The following is a 16456-nucleotide window of genomic DNA, read 5'->3' as shown; positions in this document are numbered from 1 at the left end:
ACTATTTCATGTCCATCTCCCACACACGTTCAAATTAATATACAATATGTTACACAGTTACACTATTTACAGACCTGTTACAAGCACGTTTTTCTCCTCTCATTTCTCAACAACATACTTAAAAGAACATTTCTTAAGTAGCAGGAAAATACAAACAAACCAAAAAAAAAAACAAATAAACGACCACAACATCCTCCAGAAAAGGAAGTTACAGTTATTAAATTATTTTCAAAAGATAATGAAAGCAAAAGTTAAGGAAGAGATACTTGGAGACAACAGAGATCCTTCCCATCTCCTGCATGGCCTCACAGGGGCCCACTGGAAGTGCTTGGTTTCACCATGTTTCAAGTCTAGCTGTAATGATATTAGTCATCCTTAAAGGTGGATGTACTTTTAGAGCCAACTCAGATTTCAGATCTCCACTGCACCCAGTTCTGTAAGCCTATTCATATGTGCGACACACATTCCAGTTCTAATGGTTTAAAAACCAGTCTGTTTCCCATTACATATTAGAGCTCCCCAACATTTTCTGATTTCAGGAACAAAGGTTGAGTAAGTCTCTGGCATTGTGGTTAGAGGGAGACATTAGACATGGCAAAACCAACCGTGATGTAAAACATACCCACTGAATGAATTGCCCCTTTTTTAAAAAACTGAAACTCTTACAAAAGCTTTAACTTCTAGTTATGCATGTTTACAGCCCTATCCATTAATCACTTCAGTCTTTACAGAAGCAAACCCTCAGCCAACCAGGATCTAATTAAAACATGGTTGGCATCATAGAGTTTTCCAGCACTCCATCACCACTCATCATGTTCACATGTAAAAGCAGCAATCCTCTACACGTACGTATGTGTGTGAGAGGGATTAGTACTGGGAGCAAGCCAATAAAGGATACTGACACTCCAAGAGTGCTTTTGGATCCATGGGCTACTAAAGGAGCATTTTTCAACACATTACACACAAAGATAATTTGTCATCAGCACACGACAGCTGCAGACATGCCCTCTCCAGACACGTGATATAACGCAACCACTGACTGAAGGTGAATGCGAGGGGATTTTGGCAAATGTTTTAGGGACAGAGTCTCCAGTAAATAATATCCCTTCAGTTTAAGGAGGGCTGTGGTCATTGGGGGGGGGGCGATGCTTCATATGTAAGCTTCTCCTATTGCCGACATACATGTTTGCCCGTTATTACCCCGTACAACTTGCTAGACATTGATGAATGTGGCCTTACTCCACACCTCACATCAGTCCTCCAAATCCAGTGCTCATATACGGTCTATACTTTGTCTTGTTACAAACCAAATGACACTTTTCTGGTCAAACACTGACATTTTTTCATGAGCACAAAGAATATATTCTGCTCATTTTGGTTTTCACCAACAGATATACACAGATCTTCCTTACTTAAGATAAACTAACAAGAGTTTCCGTGCTTCCCATTCTAACTGACCAACAGTTACTAATGCTCATTTGCTGAGGCATTCATTTTGTTTCCAATCTTCAAAACAAAGTGAAAAAAAAAAAAAAAAAAAAAAACCACAAACAAACTTCAGTAACCCAAAGGATTTGACCCAATCGTACTGATTGTGATATGACTAATATAGAATTCAGACAGAATCTTCCTATTGCACCTACTGTCCAGAGGAGTAAAGCAAGAGAGAGAACCATGTAAAGCATGTAGGAATACCACTGCTCAGCTCAGCACCCAAGCCTCAGGTTACTATACTTACAAGCTACTCTTCTTGCATATCTGCTAGGTTTAGGAAAGTGGCAATAATCAGAAATAAAGAAGGACAAAATGTCTTCCACCAAAATAAAATGAGCTAAAACGAGGTTGGGTGCACAGCGGGGAGCTCGAGGGTCCATCAGTGTGGGTCTGTGTAACAAAAGCAGCAATCACAAGCCTTCAGGCATCTTCTATGACAGGCAGGAGAGTGGAAAAGCAGGGGTTCTTTTCTTCCAGAAGGCAGAGGGTAACAGAAGCAGAGAGCAAGGGTGGGGCAGTAAGGGCAGGGGAGGGCTCTCAGATCACCATGATCTTCACTTCATCGTTCTCGTCGGGCCGGTAGAAGAAAGGGATGCAAGGGTTCTCTCCCAGGAAGGGGGCGACCCGCGCCTGAGGGTTCTGGATCTCCTGGAGCAGCTGCATGATCTGGCGGGCCGTACCATCCTCCCTGGGCCTCAGAGACGGGCCAGCAGGGGGTTCTGGTCCCCCCGAGCTCTGGGGCAGGTCTGTCCTGGACTGCAGATTTGTAGTCAGGTCTACAGCCGTGCTCATGTCCATAAAATCTATAGGAGACAGAAGCAGACCAGTAATAAATGTTACAACATTATTTGTGTCCGTAGCCACGCTTAGGAAGCATTTTGAGTGTTTACATGTAGGCCTGGACAATGATATTGCAGTAATTTTAACCCAAAATGTGACATTCATAACGTCACAGTATAATCTTACCATGCCTCAGTAACTGTTTCAGCACCATATAGTGTCATTTTACACAAGAGTCCAAAACTATATTTTCTCACCACAGTAAGAGAGAAAGAAGCTGTCAACATTGATGTGAACTCTTCATTTCCTCCCTCACTCAACAACTCCTTTGAACCCATGTTCTTAATACCACAATACCGACATTTTCACACTGATTTTAAAAAAATATTGACTCCTTCAATAAACATCAGTGTGTCGGCCAGTCCCGTTTCCACCCGTCGACTGACCTGGGCTATCTACAGCATTCAGCTCCACATGTCTCTCCACAGGCTGGACGATGTCCTCCTCAGCAGACAGGAGGTCGGGGTTTCCGATGGCGCTCATGTAGCGACTGTACCACTCGTTCCTCTCTCCCACCAGACGCATCACCAGCTCCTGCAACTCTGACAACTTTGCCTACGAGAGAGAGAGAGAGAGAGAGAGAGAGGATCCACATGTTTCTTTTCTAGTTGGCTCTGTTCCCGTTTATTAAGAATCCCCAATGTGGTAGGAACAAAAAGACATGAGAATAAGAGACAGATTTTGGTACTGTCTCTCAAGTTTGGTAACCTGCACTGACTATGTTACGTACATCCAACTTCACCTAATAGGCTCTCAACTGCAAATTCTTATCCACCACTGTGGATGCTGCACCATCACTGCACTCTGAGCCCGTCCATCTGCATCTCTGAGTGACAATACTTATATTTATACTGCAAATGCAGGATAAACTAAGTTATATCAGTTTAAATATACAAAAAATTGCATTACACACGTGCGAACAATATAAATAGATATAAAAGATTGGCAACTTTTAACTAGAGCTATAGCGCATGTGTACCCAATAAAGTGACGACTCGGTGTAGGTAACAGTACCTTCATCTCCTCCTTGTCTTTGGCTAGCATGCTGATGTACTGCTCCTTCTCTTGGTGCTTCTGTTTCATAATGGCTCTCTGGTTTTGATACAGTGCAATGTATTCACCTAGAAGCAGAGACGCAGATAAACCTAACTGAAGTACAGACTTCCTGCAACCAAATTAAGGATTCATTTTCTCTTGGTCGCTCACACACACACACACGCACGTCAAAGCCTGCCTGGCCGCATGCAAGTATCAGCACGTAGCTCTCACCGATGGTATCGGTCTCTCCAGAGAGTTGGATGCAACGGTGTTCCAGCTCATCCACTCTCTCTTTCAGGTCCACCTTCTCTTGCATCAAGGCTGTGAATCGCTCTTGGAGCTTCTCCATGGCGAGCTGCAATGCCTCATGCACCTCCACAGGGACACCATCCAAGTACCCTAAACACACCCACCCCAGCAGAAAAACACCTCAACCACATTAGAAACTTGATTAAACTTTTTAAAAATAAAAATTCTTCTAAACTCTAATTGCACCATGATAAAGATGAATAAAATGGTCACTATAAAGAAACAAAAATGTCTTTACTTTTGCATATGCTCCCAGTACACAGGGTTCACTCCTTCAGTGACCAAGTAGTTAGAAATAACTAACATTTGATCACGGAAGCTTTATTTGAGGAGTTCCACTGAATGTAAATGAAAGAGTACTACAATGGGACCCACCTGTTTCTGTGCATGTATTGTGGTGATGGTGTTCGTGGCTCATGGTGGTGACCTGCTGCAGGGCAGCCTGGTGTAGCTTCCTCTCCTCTTCCAATCTGTGCAGGACTTCATCCCTTTCTCCCTCCAGACGGGACAGGGCAGAGTGCAGGAAATCCTCCTGATGCCATGGCAACAACAACAAAGTTCACCCATCTCTTAGTTTGACATTCCCAAATGACACCCCTCAAAGACGTATGGAAATGTGGATGTAACTGTTAATGAGAACTTGTGCTGCCATCCTAACATGGAGTCTCACCATTTCTTCTCTGCTGTCAAAGTCCTCTGGGATGGCTATAGACGATTTCTGGAAGCTCTCTGGCAGCGAATGGCTTTCCACTCCATCACCTTGACAAACAATATATAGGACTCAGTTGGAGATGTAAATGGTACACACTCCAAGCTTTTGGATCAATCCTCTGAACTCACCTTGGTCCCTGAGCGTTGTATTCACAACAGAGCTGTTCAGGAGCTCCTGAACCTCGGTTTTAAGCTGCTCGTTGTCCTTGGCCAGCAGGTTAACCCTCTCCTGCAGATCAAGAGTTTAAAGAACAATATAAGCAAACAGTGACACCAAGTAATAAGCAAAATGCCACTGCCTGATAATTATGGGGGCTTAACAAATATAACATAATATCAACCTGAAGTCAAGAACAAAAGCTACTATTGTGATGACTTACCACCACCACCACTATTTTTAGGAGCCATACTGGAGCCATAGTGCCAAGTACGGCTGTACTGAAGCGTGTCTGACCTGGGCCTGCTGCAGTTGTAACTGGCTCTGCTCCAGCATGACCTTCCCCTGCACCTCCTCGTGCTGCAACTGGTCCATGAGTTGCGTCTGCTGCAGGAACTGCTTGTGGAGCTGCTCACGTTCGGCAGCCACCTGCTGGTAACCGGCCGAGTACTGCTGTAGGTGGCCCAGGTACTGGTCCCGCTGCTCCTGCAGCGACGAGCACTCCTGTGTCCGCTCCTGCAGCTGCAGACCCGTCAGAACTGGTTAGGAGGGCGGGGCACTTCCGAAAGCTTTTTTTTGGCAACTTTGGCCTGCTGGAGGGCGTAATTATCTTGCAGGAGAATTCGTCGACAAGCGATGTGTCGGGTACATGCGACGAGGATTGCTCACCTGTTCTTTGGCGTTGTGGAGGTCTTCCTGCAGTTGGCCCAGCTTGCGGGCGATCTCCTTCTTCACGTGCTGCTCTGACTGCAGAGCGCTGGTGAGCTCCATGTTTTCATTGGTCTGCAGAAGAGAGGAAGGGCAGAGGATACAGTCAGATGGGCTGGAACCGGAGCTTTGTCTGTATTGTTCCGTATTTGCCGAGGTGTGTAAACAGTGCAAATGAAAAACTAAGCCATGTGAAAATATAGACCGCTTTCCAGAACACAGAACTTACACGGGACACACACGTTTTGTTTTTTTTTTTGTACCATGTCGTGTTTAACCACTACAGTAGCCAAAAAAGAGAATATTTCTGCATTAAGGTCATTATATTGCTTCTAACACGGAAAAGGTTACTCTTGTTTTCCCTACCATTAGGACATTTTTGTTCCAACACACAGCCCCAAAACCAACCCCTCCCCATTTTTGTCTCAATATACACTTAACCCTAACAACCCCCCCATCCAATGACCACCACCCCTGCAGGAGCGCACCCCCCCCCACTCCTCACCAGCTTGACAAAGCCATTCTGGAGCTCAGCAAGCTGGTCTTTGAGCTCCCGGTTCTGGCCCAGGGCTCGGCTGATGGTGGCCTTGTCGCTCTGAGCGTCCTCCAGGATGCGCAGCCTGTCCTGGACCTCCTGGGTGGCGTGCTCAGCCTGCTTCTCCAGCTCCTCCACCCGCACCTCCTGCTCCTGCACCAGGCGACTCAATTGCTCGTTATCTCGGACCTGCAGGGGCACCGTGGGAAGGCAGCGTTTGACAAACCGCTCACCTCTCTCTCGTGGGGGACCACCTTTACAGTGACAACTGCAAGATTAATGCTTGTCTGACAAACATGTCTCCTGTTTTTCAAACCCCACATGTATTAACTCTAGTACACTGTCGTATCCTGTGCGTCTGCTGGTTTGTAGGTAATAAAGTAGCTAACCTGGGCTTGGTACTGCAGAGCGAGGGCCTCTTTCTCCTCCTGGAGGGTGTGGAGACTCTCCTCTAAGGCTCGCTCCCTCTCTGAGGGGCCCAAGAGCGGGGACGCTACCTGGTTCTCTGGCTCCTGAGACATTACAGCTGAAAGGCCAGAGAGGGTCAGTTTCCTGTCAAACACACCCTTCTTTTCAGAAACAGATGCCCTGAATCTGTCAAATGGTTGGTTATAAGTAAAAACCCTTTAACACAAAGTGAAATTCTGTGATCATAAACCAGTTATAGCTTTGTTTAAAGTTGGGTTCAACACACAACAGAACTGAAAATGTATCACTATGTATTAGCATCACACTATTATTTTGCTTACATCATTCCATTTGTGATAAGGAAATCACTGTCTAGGTAAGTCAGATTAAATATGAAAACATGGTGAGTGAGCGAGGAAGAGGAGTGTGTGATGAAGACCTGTAGTGTTCTTGAGCTCTGTGATCTGCTCCTGTAGCTCCTGGATCAGAGCAGCATTCCTGTCCCTCTCTTGTGACATTAGGGTCACCTGGACACCAGAGCCACAATCAGACACAGACCAAAGCACCTTGGGAGTGTGTTTAGAAGGGTCTGTCCCTGGAGTGAACGCGCACGTGCGCATGTATGTGTGTGTGCGGCAGTACCTGAGAAAGAAGCTGTTCCGTCTTATCCTTCCATACCTGGCCCTCCTCCTGGATCTGCTCTGCATACTGGTCTCTCTCCCTTTGCAGTTGGGCTACCGACTCCATAAGCTATTATACACACACACACACACACACACACACACACACACACACACACACACACACACACACACACACACACACACACACACACACACACACACACACACACACACACACACACACACACACACACACAAGCCTTCCAACAAATGCACTTTACTCACTTTAGTAACTTCAAACACAGAGACAAATGAAGACACACACCTCTGCTGTGTGACTCTCCAGTTGGTGTTTCTCTTCCAAGAGAAGTTGAATCTGCTGGTGTTCAGAAGGCGACCCTGATTGACTGGAGAACTAGACAGACACATCACTGCCTATTAATTACCGAACATGTGCAGAGGTAAAGTATGGGGGGCTGTTATCTGTAATGAATCCCACAGCATGGTAAGCTTCGGGGCGGAGCTGTGTGTGCTGGGCGCCGACCTGCTGGAGCATAACATCAGCCATCTCCAAGCGCTTGCGGAGCTCATCCAGCTCCAGGCTGAGAGCGCCATTCTCACTCGATCTCAACCGGAGCTGCTCAGACAGCTCGGAGCTCTGCTGTTTCATCTCTTCACTCGCACTACTAAGAAACAGACAGAGCGAGAGAGAGAGAGAGAGGGAGAGAGCAAGACACAAAGGTGGGAACAAAATCAGAAAGAAAAGGAAGAGACATAACACAGGAAAAACCTCACATTTGCAAGACTTACTGTAACCTGACTGCTTCCACCCGCAGACTGTCTCTCTCCTTCTCCAACTCTCTAGTGTGCTGCTCGGTTAAAGAAGAGGAACACATGGAGGAAAAAAAACCCCCCCCAAAAACCTCAAAATCAGACAGCTGCAGTTGAAGCCCATGTTTAAATCAGGCATGATCCCAGACTGAGCTTAGGGAGAAGCGGTGTTGCTTTTCTGAGGATGCACCTTCTCTGTCTGTTTCTGCTGTGTAGACACTGTGGATAAAGTTCTCTCCAGCTCTGATATCCTCTGCTTACTGGCCTGAAACCGATTGGTGAGCTCTTCTGCCTCGCCTGAGAGCGACAATGCAACAGACACACACACACACGGACACGGTTCAGTTAGATCATCACACTTTATGGTGGGTGAGTAATAATAAATAGATTTAAATAATATTAAAATAAACATTGCTGCTTAGGCATAAAATAATCTTTGAACCACAGAACTTTATCTTCCCAACACGGAAACAAAATACTTAAGGATCCCTGTCTGTGTGCAATCCAAGAAGGTCACCAAGGCTCTAAAACATGCATATCTCCATCCTCATGTAAAACACACAGATACACATTTTTCACCCTGTGCTCACTTCACTTCACTTCCCTCCTAAGGATCTACAAAGAGACACACACACACAAACCTGTCTTTTGGCGTGCTGCTTGTTGTGTGTATGACAAGGCGGTTTGTAGCTCTGTTTTCTCAGACACCAGAATGCCAATGGTCTGAATGTGAACCTGGAACAGCACACACAATCTTTATAGAATGCCCCACAAAACTTTGAGCTCTTCAAGTGACTCATTCTAAACACATTTCATATTGTTTATCTTGAGCTGTAGCTGTGATAAAGATGAATATGTACCACGGCTGGTAAAGAAGCACTCATCCCCAGCACCAGTACGCTTACTTGCTCTATATTACTCCTTATTAGTTAGTTTTATGAACAGCTTACAAAGATGACCTATCAAATGGCTGCAAGTGGTCGAGGGTGCTTCACCTGCAGCTGCTCCCGCATGGCTCCTTGCTCCTTGGTGAACTTCTGCTCAAACTCCTTCCGCTCCTTGCAGGAGAAAGAAAGAGAGAGACTGAAACAGTAGCAACAGCAGTTTTATACGTGCCACAATTAAATCTACAGTTTTACTTTGCAGTATGTTGAGGAGGAGGGTACATTTAAATTCTTGTTTACCTTTTGCAGCTGGTCCGACAGCTCCTGAGACTGCTTTGTCTAAAAGCGCACGCACACAGGAGACAAACACGCACACGAAAATCTCCTTATAACGCTAGTAAGAAAATGTAGATGGTCTGTGCAGTGTCATACTGCTATGAATAAAGGGAAGTATTAGTAAGCATCAACTGCAATGAGTTTTAAATGAGTTATTATAATAGCCATCATGGGCCCACGCTGCCTAGATCTGCTAGCACCTGGCCAGTAAGTCTGTCAATTAAACACATCAGCTTGGTTAGCAGACAGAGACATGCTGCAGTAACTATTTTATGTTAATCCAAGGATAATCCTTAGAAAACAAAGCTACATTACACTAAAAAAAAGAAAAGCAACAGAAAGGTTTTGCCCAGACAGGTTCTTCATCGTGCAGATAGCAAGTAAATCTGAACGTGTGAACACAAGGGGGTTTGGTTGCCCGAGAAGCCATTCTGCTTGGCAGCATGGAGAAAAGGTCCACGCAGCAGACACATCAGTACTAGGACTGAACTACACAGCCTTACCAGCGTGTCTATCTGTGCAGAGAGCTGAGAGTTTGTTAGCGTGCTGGAGTCCAGCGCTGCAGACAGCTCCTGGTTCCGAGCCTAACGTGCAGGCATGCAGACGAAGGGGACAGAGGGAGGGAGAGAGAGAGAGAGAGATGAAATGCTGAAACATTAACCCAAATTAAGCTTTCGTCAGAAAGAGAATAAAATGTGATGCTTCCAGGTTTCAGGTGAGCTGAGACTAAAACGGGAGCTGTACTCCTCTGAAGATGAGATCAGGGATACAGCGTAGAGTTATACACCACGCAAAGCCCTAGGTCACCACCCAGAAACCCCTTTATGGTCTGTGTACAACAAAGGGTCCAGAGAAGAGAAGAAATTGTAATTAAAACTAATGTCTCACTGATCAGTGCTATGTGTAATGTGGTCCATTCAGTGAGTCTGCAATGCTGCTGCTCAACCACATCCTGGAGTGGGAGTGTTCTGCTCACTGCTGCAAGAGATCATGTGACCATAGGCACCCCAGGTCAGCAGTGGCTTTACCATACTGGCTCAGACAGACAAATTCTGTGAACAAGACCAAGAGAGTCTGAGTGGGTGTGTATGGAACAGGAGGCTAGAATATATACCAATTTCTGTGGCCATCTAACTTCATGTGGGACAAACATTAAAATGTATAAGATAAATAAAGAGAGACAGTTAACCTGACAGAGTCTGATTTTTGTTACATGACAGCCAAAAAGGTTTTTGAATGTTTCTTTACTGCATGACTTCTATTTTTAATGACTTACTTCTCTGTTCACTTTGAGACAATATTTTAAAATAAAAACACTTTGACAAACCCAGACACCAGAGGTGGCATATGTATGTAAACCAATCCTGCTGAGGGCCTGGCCTCTTGGCTTTGGTGCAATTACCATCACTAGAATCCCAACTGTTAACAAGACAACCCAAAACAGAAGCGCATCTGAACCGAAAAATGAAATGTGACAATGAGGATTATATTCCCTGGTTCCTACATTTGATTTAAAAAAAAAATAAAAAAATTAAAAAAAGCTTTAGCTTTTAGTGTTGGCTGGTGTTTGCTTCAACTTGCCTCCAGTTGTTTGTCACTGACAGGAACTGGCCCACCTGTGTCTCCATTGACATATGAAGACGGGGACTGTTGTTAGGACACCCAGGAGGAAGAGCAGACATTACACAAAACACATGAGAAGATTTTATAGTCACAGCTCAAAGAAAAGGAACCCACATTTCAGAAAGGTATTTCCACATTCTAAGAACAGTACTGAGGATCATATTTTTCAGACAGATGCTGGTAATCCCTCTGAGTGACTCCAAAACATCTTCTGGGTCTAAATGTGTTATTTGACATTCAACAGCTTTGAATGTCACAATAAACGCAGCCTTTTCTGTTTTGCCTATCTGCACCTGTTGGTTCAGAAACTCTCTCTCACACACACACACACACACACACACACACACCTCTAAACTCTACTACTGTTGGCCGACAAAAGGGATAGCAGTGGGGCAGCGAGGCGGCCATGTTGAAGCATTTGCTCCTCACCTCAGACACGAGGCCGTTGAGCTGCTGGGACAGTTGTCTCAGGCTCTCAGTGGATGACAGCGGCCTGCAAAACCACAGGTATGAAAAACAGACAAACCATGAGCTGGGAAACAAATAACCCCACCACCACACAGTCCTGCTCCTAGTGGCTGTGCTCCATTTTCTTCGTCCTTCTCCTCCCTGATCGAAGCTGCTCTGCTCACACTTGGCATCCAGCAGGTCGTCAGGGCGGAGCGGGACGAAGAGACCCAGACAGTAGAGCCCGAAACAGCTGATAACACCTCACCTACTCTCCTCTGGAGCAAACCCATCGCCATTGGCATCAGAGTCGTAGTTCTGCTGGGGACATAAAAACAGAAGATAAAGAACATGTCTGATAAACATGACACAGTCTGACTAGACATGGCAACATGAGGCAACAGGAAGCTAAAAGTAGAAGAAAAAAAATACAAGACAGTTCCAAGAGATAACAGCACAGACAAAGCAAATACGGGTAATGCGACAAACACCACACTTGGGTTGCGTGGCACTTAGTACTGGGTACAGCAACAAATGCTAAAACACAAATAACAGTGAGATGTGCTTTGACAATCTTTAAAAATCAGCGGGTGAGAAACACGACTATGCTAGCTTGTACTGTTCATCAGTACACGCTCACAGCCATCCACTCTGGCCCACTTCACCCTCCCCCTGACCCCATCATTTTTACCCAGTTTTCCTCCCCAGCTTTAGTCATTATGCCAGTTCCTATGTCATATGACAGCTACCAACCAGGTGCAGCGAGCATGCACTTCCCTGAGACACTACATCTTTTTGAGCTGCCGCCCATTCCGTGTCTCAGGGAAGCGGAGCACACTCAGAGGAAAGCGCCAACTGCCGTCTGCACACAGACGTCCACGATAGGCTAACATCACTGTGACTGAGCAAGGACAGAGTAATGCCGCCCCTCCCACACAGTAGTGCCAATTTTTTTTTTTTTTTTTTTTGTGCTCTCTTGGACTCCTGGCCATGCATGGCTGCAACATTAGGGCTCGAAACAGCAAACCCACAAAGACAGGGCGAACACTTTTCTTTTGCACCCCTCAGGAGGCTGAGACCTGGTTTTCTGGTCATAGTTTAATCTTATTTTTAAACTAAAACATTTGATGGGGACCCCAGACAGAAATATGATTTTTTAAATCTTTTTTTTTTTGGTCTAGGCCTAGGCTGTGCCCATGAAAGTTGCCTGCGGCATCAGACAGGCGGACAGACAGACCTGCAGGGCAGTGTTGTCAGCGAGACACTCTGAGTTAGTAGCAGTGGGGGTGTTAGACAGGGGCGAGGCGCGACCAGCCTCTCCGATGGCCTCCTCCTGGATCTGGGAGACGGGGGAGCCCCGCGCCTCCACATCACCATGGTCCTGATTTAACACATGGCAACAGACACATTTTACACACACACACACGTGACTGGAAATCCAAGCTATGAGTGTGTTAACACAGCCAAAGCAGATGATGCATTTGAGGTGTTTATGCAATAGTAGCACATTGCTTTGCAGTCTGGTCAATGGGTTGCATGACAATACAACACTGTATTATACATCTCTGTAATTACAAACTCGTCCAGTGCACCATTCATCAACTGAAAAGCATCAGAATTAAAGTTCTGATCCAGGAGGGAATTTGCCTGCCTCCACTACAGCGTTCAATAAAAAGACTGAGTCAAGGTCATCACTCCTACTCATGAGTGCTTAGGAACAGAACTTTGTCACAGCATATATTAGAAGAAAAAGCACAGAAATAAATCCTATATTTGAGGCAGTATAGAGGACTGTCAGTACTGTGTATCAAACACACAGCTCAGCGCTCGAACAAAAAGAACAGAAAGACACAGAATATGTAGATCAAATATGAGAAATAACCAAACTTCAACACTGCAGCAATGGCAGTACCAACACTTTGAACCTAGTAGTGTTCACATTTATCTGCAATGCACCTTCGCCAACCAGCACCATTAGAGTGAACATGCATTTTATACAGCAAAGATGCATTCCAGTTCACTTAAACTGGTTCAAGTGGTGAATTTAACATTAGCTCCCGTGGTGAGATTAAAGCATGCAAAGGGGAGGAGAAATCATAGATAAGAAAAAGAGAGCAATGGTGGATAGGAAGGTATGAGAAAGACCAGCTCACCTGGCTGTTGACCAATGGAGGAAGAGCTACGCCATTAGTCAGACTAAGATCAGACACCATAACATTCAGAATATTCTCAATCTACAGGGAATGGGAGAGGAGCGAAAGAGAGGGAAGTGTCTTAGTGAGAGGGAGAATAGGAGAGAGGCACAATGAAAAATCAAAAGAAGCAAGACAAGCATTGGAGAGAAAGAAAGTCTATTTAGTGCCACTGTTAGTTGCTATGGACCTCACTGAGTTGGAAAATATCGGCCACGCGGAGATAACAATCGACCAGAGATTGTCATCTAACAAGTAATATTTCACTGCTAAGCCAAGGAGACTGCTTCAAAGTATTAGCAACACGGGTGGCATGTGAATTTAACAATGTGTGACACCTCGGCATAGGTAGGTATGCATATGTGAAAACCGTTCATAAAGCATGCTCAAAACAACCTAACCTCCAGGTACCCTATGCTCTCTGCACTGCAAAATGCATACTAGGAAAATGAGCTTTAACATTATTAGCCAGCTGAAGAGGAATGCTAGCTGAGACTCACGCGGTCTGGCGAGTGTCTGTCGGCAGAGGCAGAGTCTGCCTGGGCCCCTCCCTTTACCTTCCTCTTCTTCTTTGGTCCGGCAGCAGTGCCTGTGGATGGAGCACTCTTCTGCTGAAACTCTTTCAGCTGTCACATGGAGAGACACACAGGCAATAGTCAGTAGACTGCTTCTGCACTCTTCATTCAAGTGCACAAACTCCTTGGCCAGATAGCTGCAAGGCAGCAGCCCAGAATTCACTTTGGGATTTTGGTCTTCCATCCAGACACCAATCACATGCAGGTAGGAGCTTCTTACAAACCTGCCAACCAACCAGTTCAGGGAGGGATTATAACAAACTGGTTTAGAAACAACAAGACTTATGGTCCTAAATGACAGTCTTGAACACTCATATGTAATGATTCCAAATGGATTGTGATCATCTAATCATGCATATCACTGTGATTCAAACAAAAATGTCTCAAGAAGAAAGGGTGTGACTGTCAGCACATTCGGTCACATGGTAAAGTACCATTTCCTCACATCACCACTTAAAGAATAAACACCATCATATTACATTACCCACAAAGGATCAGGGGCCTAATTTAGGCTTTTCCTTGTGGTTATGCATTCACAGATATGAGCGCAGAACAACTCAGCTGCATTACTAAACACTTATGCAGTACAGAATATGATACAGTATACAGTACATAATAATGCTGCTTAATTAGGGTCAAACACTTCACGAGCAAGGCAATAAGAAATATTTCACAATAAAAGTTTCAGTATTATGTCGATCTTACATCGTTTGGTGCAAATGCACTGAGGACAGCTGCACAGTTGCAGTACATGCAAATGACAGCTGTCTCAGAAGGAGTGGGAGGAAGCAGTCATCTGATATATACCAACTCTTGTCATGACTCGAATTCCTCAACTCTGTCCAAGCTGGAGAGTTATCCCGTCTGCACTGCACCAACAGTCCATCGTTCACAACTGATTAGCACAACACAGACTACAATACAATTCTGAGCTCTAGCCGTCATGAGATAACTCGATTTGAGGGCAAGTCTGGTGTGACCGGACTTAAAACTGCGTGCAGCTTGAAAGAAGCACTCTTAGTTTACGTGGCAGACATCTAGACAGCTACACAAGAGACCAGGAACTGTTCTCATGAATGCATTAACAAACGTCAGAGAGCTTTCTTTGCTTTGCTAACTACCTGAGAACGTACAACACAAGGCGGATTCAACTATCCACCTGTTAAAATGTACGCTATCTAGCTGCGTAGCTATCTAGCTAGTAAACCAGCTGAATCTTGTAATTATCCAAAAGAGCAAATAAAAATAGCCAACATAGCTAACTACGTAAGGTTTGCACATGATGGTTAGACCTACTTAACCTAATTACCTTACAAACCTAACTAATTAACCACTTGACGTTAGAGAAAATGCAACCTAGCTGGATATTTAAGGAAGCTAGCTACCTACCTACATCGACGCGTCACATCCCGGTATTTCGATATTCCAGTGAAACTTGAGAAGTCAATGTTAAATGTACCAAAACATCCTCCTACTAACGCTAGCTAGCTAACCATGTAGCTTGTGGTCTTGGTAGCCATTTAGCTAGGTTAGCTAACATTAGTCGACTTACAAGACGTTAGTTAGTAAGATAGCTATGTAACGCCAGATGGCTAACCTAGCTAGCTAGTTAACCAACACAAACCAATCAAGACACTTGTACGTTTAGACTGACAAATCCTGTAACATACAGCGGAGGCATAGATGCAACACTCGCTTTATTTTCATTTCCAGCCTTCGCCGCTGGCTAATTCCAACGACACAACATTATCATTAGCGAATGTGTCATACAGGCCAGGCTACATCCCCGACATCCGATTAAACCAAAACGCGCAAAAGGGCGACGCGCAACTGGACAAGTTCCTGGACGGAGATCGGTAGACGTGGAACAGCTGTACATAAAAACAAACCGGCCGACTGAACACACCTTGCTAACCTATAGTACACATGCGAAGCACCGTATAAACCACTACTGGTGGCACAGAAAAGTTGACCAAATACCTTTTTCTTTGCTGCAGCGAGTTTAATTTGCCTGCTGTGATCGGCCATCCTCTCGTCCCCGTGAGCGACTGGCACCACGTCATCAGTTTAGTATCCGTGTGTGTGAGCATTCTGCGACAGAAACGAACACCTCCCATTTACTCCACAGCGTCCCCATCGTAAAACTAATTTCCAGACTTTAGTTATGAGAAACTGCCTTTACAGCCGCGCAGTTAAGACATATGGGATATGGGAATGTTTTGTCTTGTATACAAGGAAAAAGTTTGGATGAGTCGATTTAAAAAATCTAGTGTTATACTGTTTGGGGTCATTGAAGAAATAAACACAGGTGGAATGAGTTCAATAAAAATGTAGATTGATATATAGACAATAGCCCTTTTTTCTTGAGAACAAATAATTTGTTTTTAGAGTGTCAATAAAATTAAACGTCATTTACGTAACAACTCGAGAGCCAACAGGCGTCCCTGTTCCTGGATGCAAGCACGCATGCCCAGTAGAGGATGAAGTTGGCTTCTTATTCGCCAGCTTCATATTCGACTTTTCCGTGCCACCTTAAATCATGCTGCAGTTATTCTAAGCCGCCTGTAAATGGCGTAATTTAACACAGAATAAATTAGGTGTATTAAAGGCGGTAAAGTAAATCTATCTATCTATCTATCTATCTATCTATCTATCTATCTATCTATCTATCTATCTATCTATCTATCTATCTATCTATCTATCTATCTATCTTTACGAAATAACGAAATGTCTATGTATAGATAT

At 44.7% G+C, this 16456-nt stretch overlaps 1 protein-coding gene across 8 annotated transcripts; it reads right to left on the bottom strand.

Moving 5' to 3' along the window:
• Positions 1 to 469: 469 nt before the first annotated feature.
• On the bottom strand, positions 470 to 15768 carry golga2 (golgin A2). Of its 8 annotated transcripts, none has more exons than XM_027032137.2 (28): positions 15692 to 15768; positions 13637 to 13762; positions 13098 to 13178; positions 12182 to 12325; positions 11213 to 11265; positions 10927 to 10990; positions 10456 to 10521; positions 9378 to 9458; positions 8839 to 8877; positions 8650 to 8712; positions 8296 to 8389; positions 7845 to 7951; positions 7634 to 7692; positions 7368 to 7509; positions 7149 to 7238; positions 6843 to 6950; positions 6640 to 6727; positions 6182 to 6318; positions 5763 to 5981; positions 5219 to 5332; positions 4847 to 5071; positions 4522 to 4621; positions 4352 to 4440; positions 4057 to 4213; positions 3604 to 3771; positions 3349 to 3455; positions 2721 to 2889; positions 470 to 2297 (listed from the first exon to the last, which is right to left on the bottom strand). In XM_027032137.2, the coding sequence occupies exons 1-28, from the start codon at positions 15737 to 15739 to the stop codon at positions 2032 to 2034; spliced, it is 3204 nt and encodes a 1067-aa protein (XP_026887938.2). In that variant the 5' UTR covers positions 15740 to 15768; the 3' UTR covers positions 470 to 2031. The 8 variants fall into 8 exon arrangements, with proteins under 8 accessions (XP_026887938.2, XP_026887939.2, XP_026887941.2 ...); XM_027032138.2 differs by having other exon boundaries at positions 11213 to 11262; XM_027032140.2 differs by lacking the exon at positions 9378 to 9458.
• Between the last annotated feature and the right edge of the window lie 688 nt (positions 15769 to 16456).

The sequence above is a fragment of the Electrophorus electricus genome, chromosome 6, assembly GCF_013358815.1.
Source record: "Electrophorus electricus isolate fEleEle1 chromosome 6, fEleEle1.pri, whole genome shotgun sequence".
Taxonomy (NCBI): domain Eukaryota; kingdom Metazoa; phylum Chordata; class Actinopteri; order Gymnotiformes; family Gymnotidae; genus Electrophorus; species Electrophorus electricus.
The sequence above is the reverse complement of the archived record's forward strand: the minus strand, read 5'-3'. Positions and strand labels throughout refer to the sequence as shown.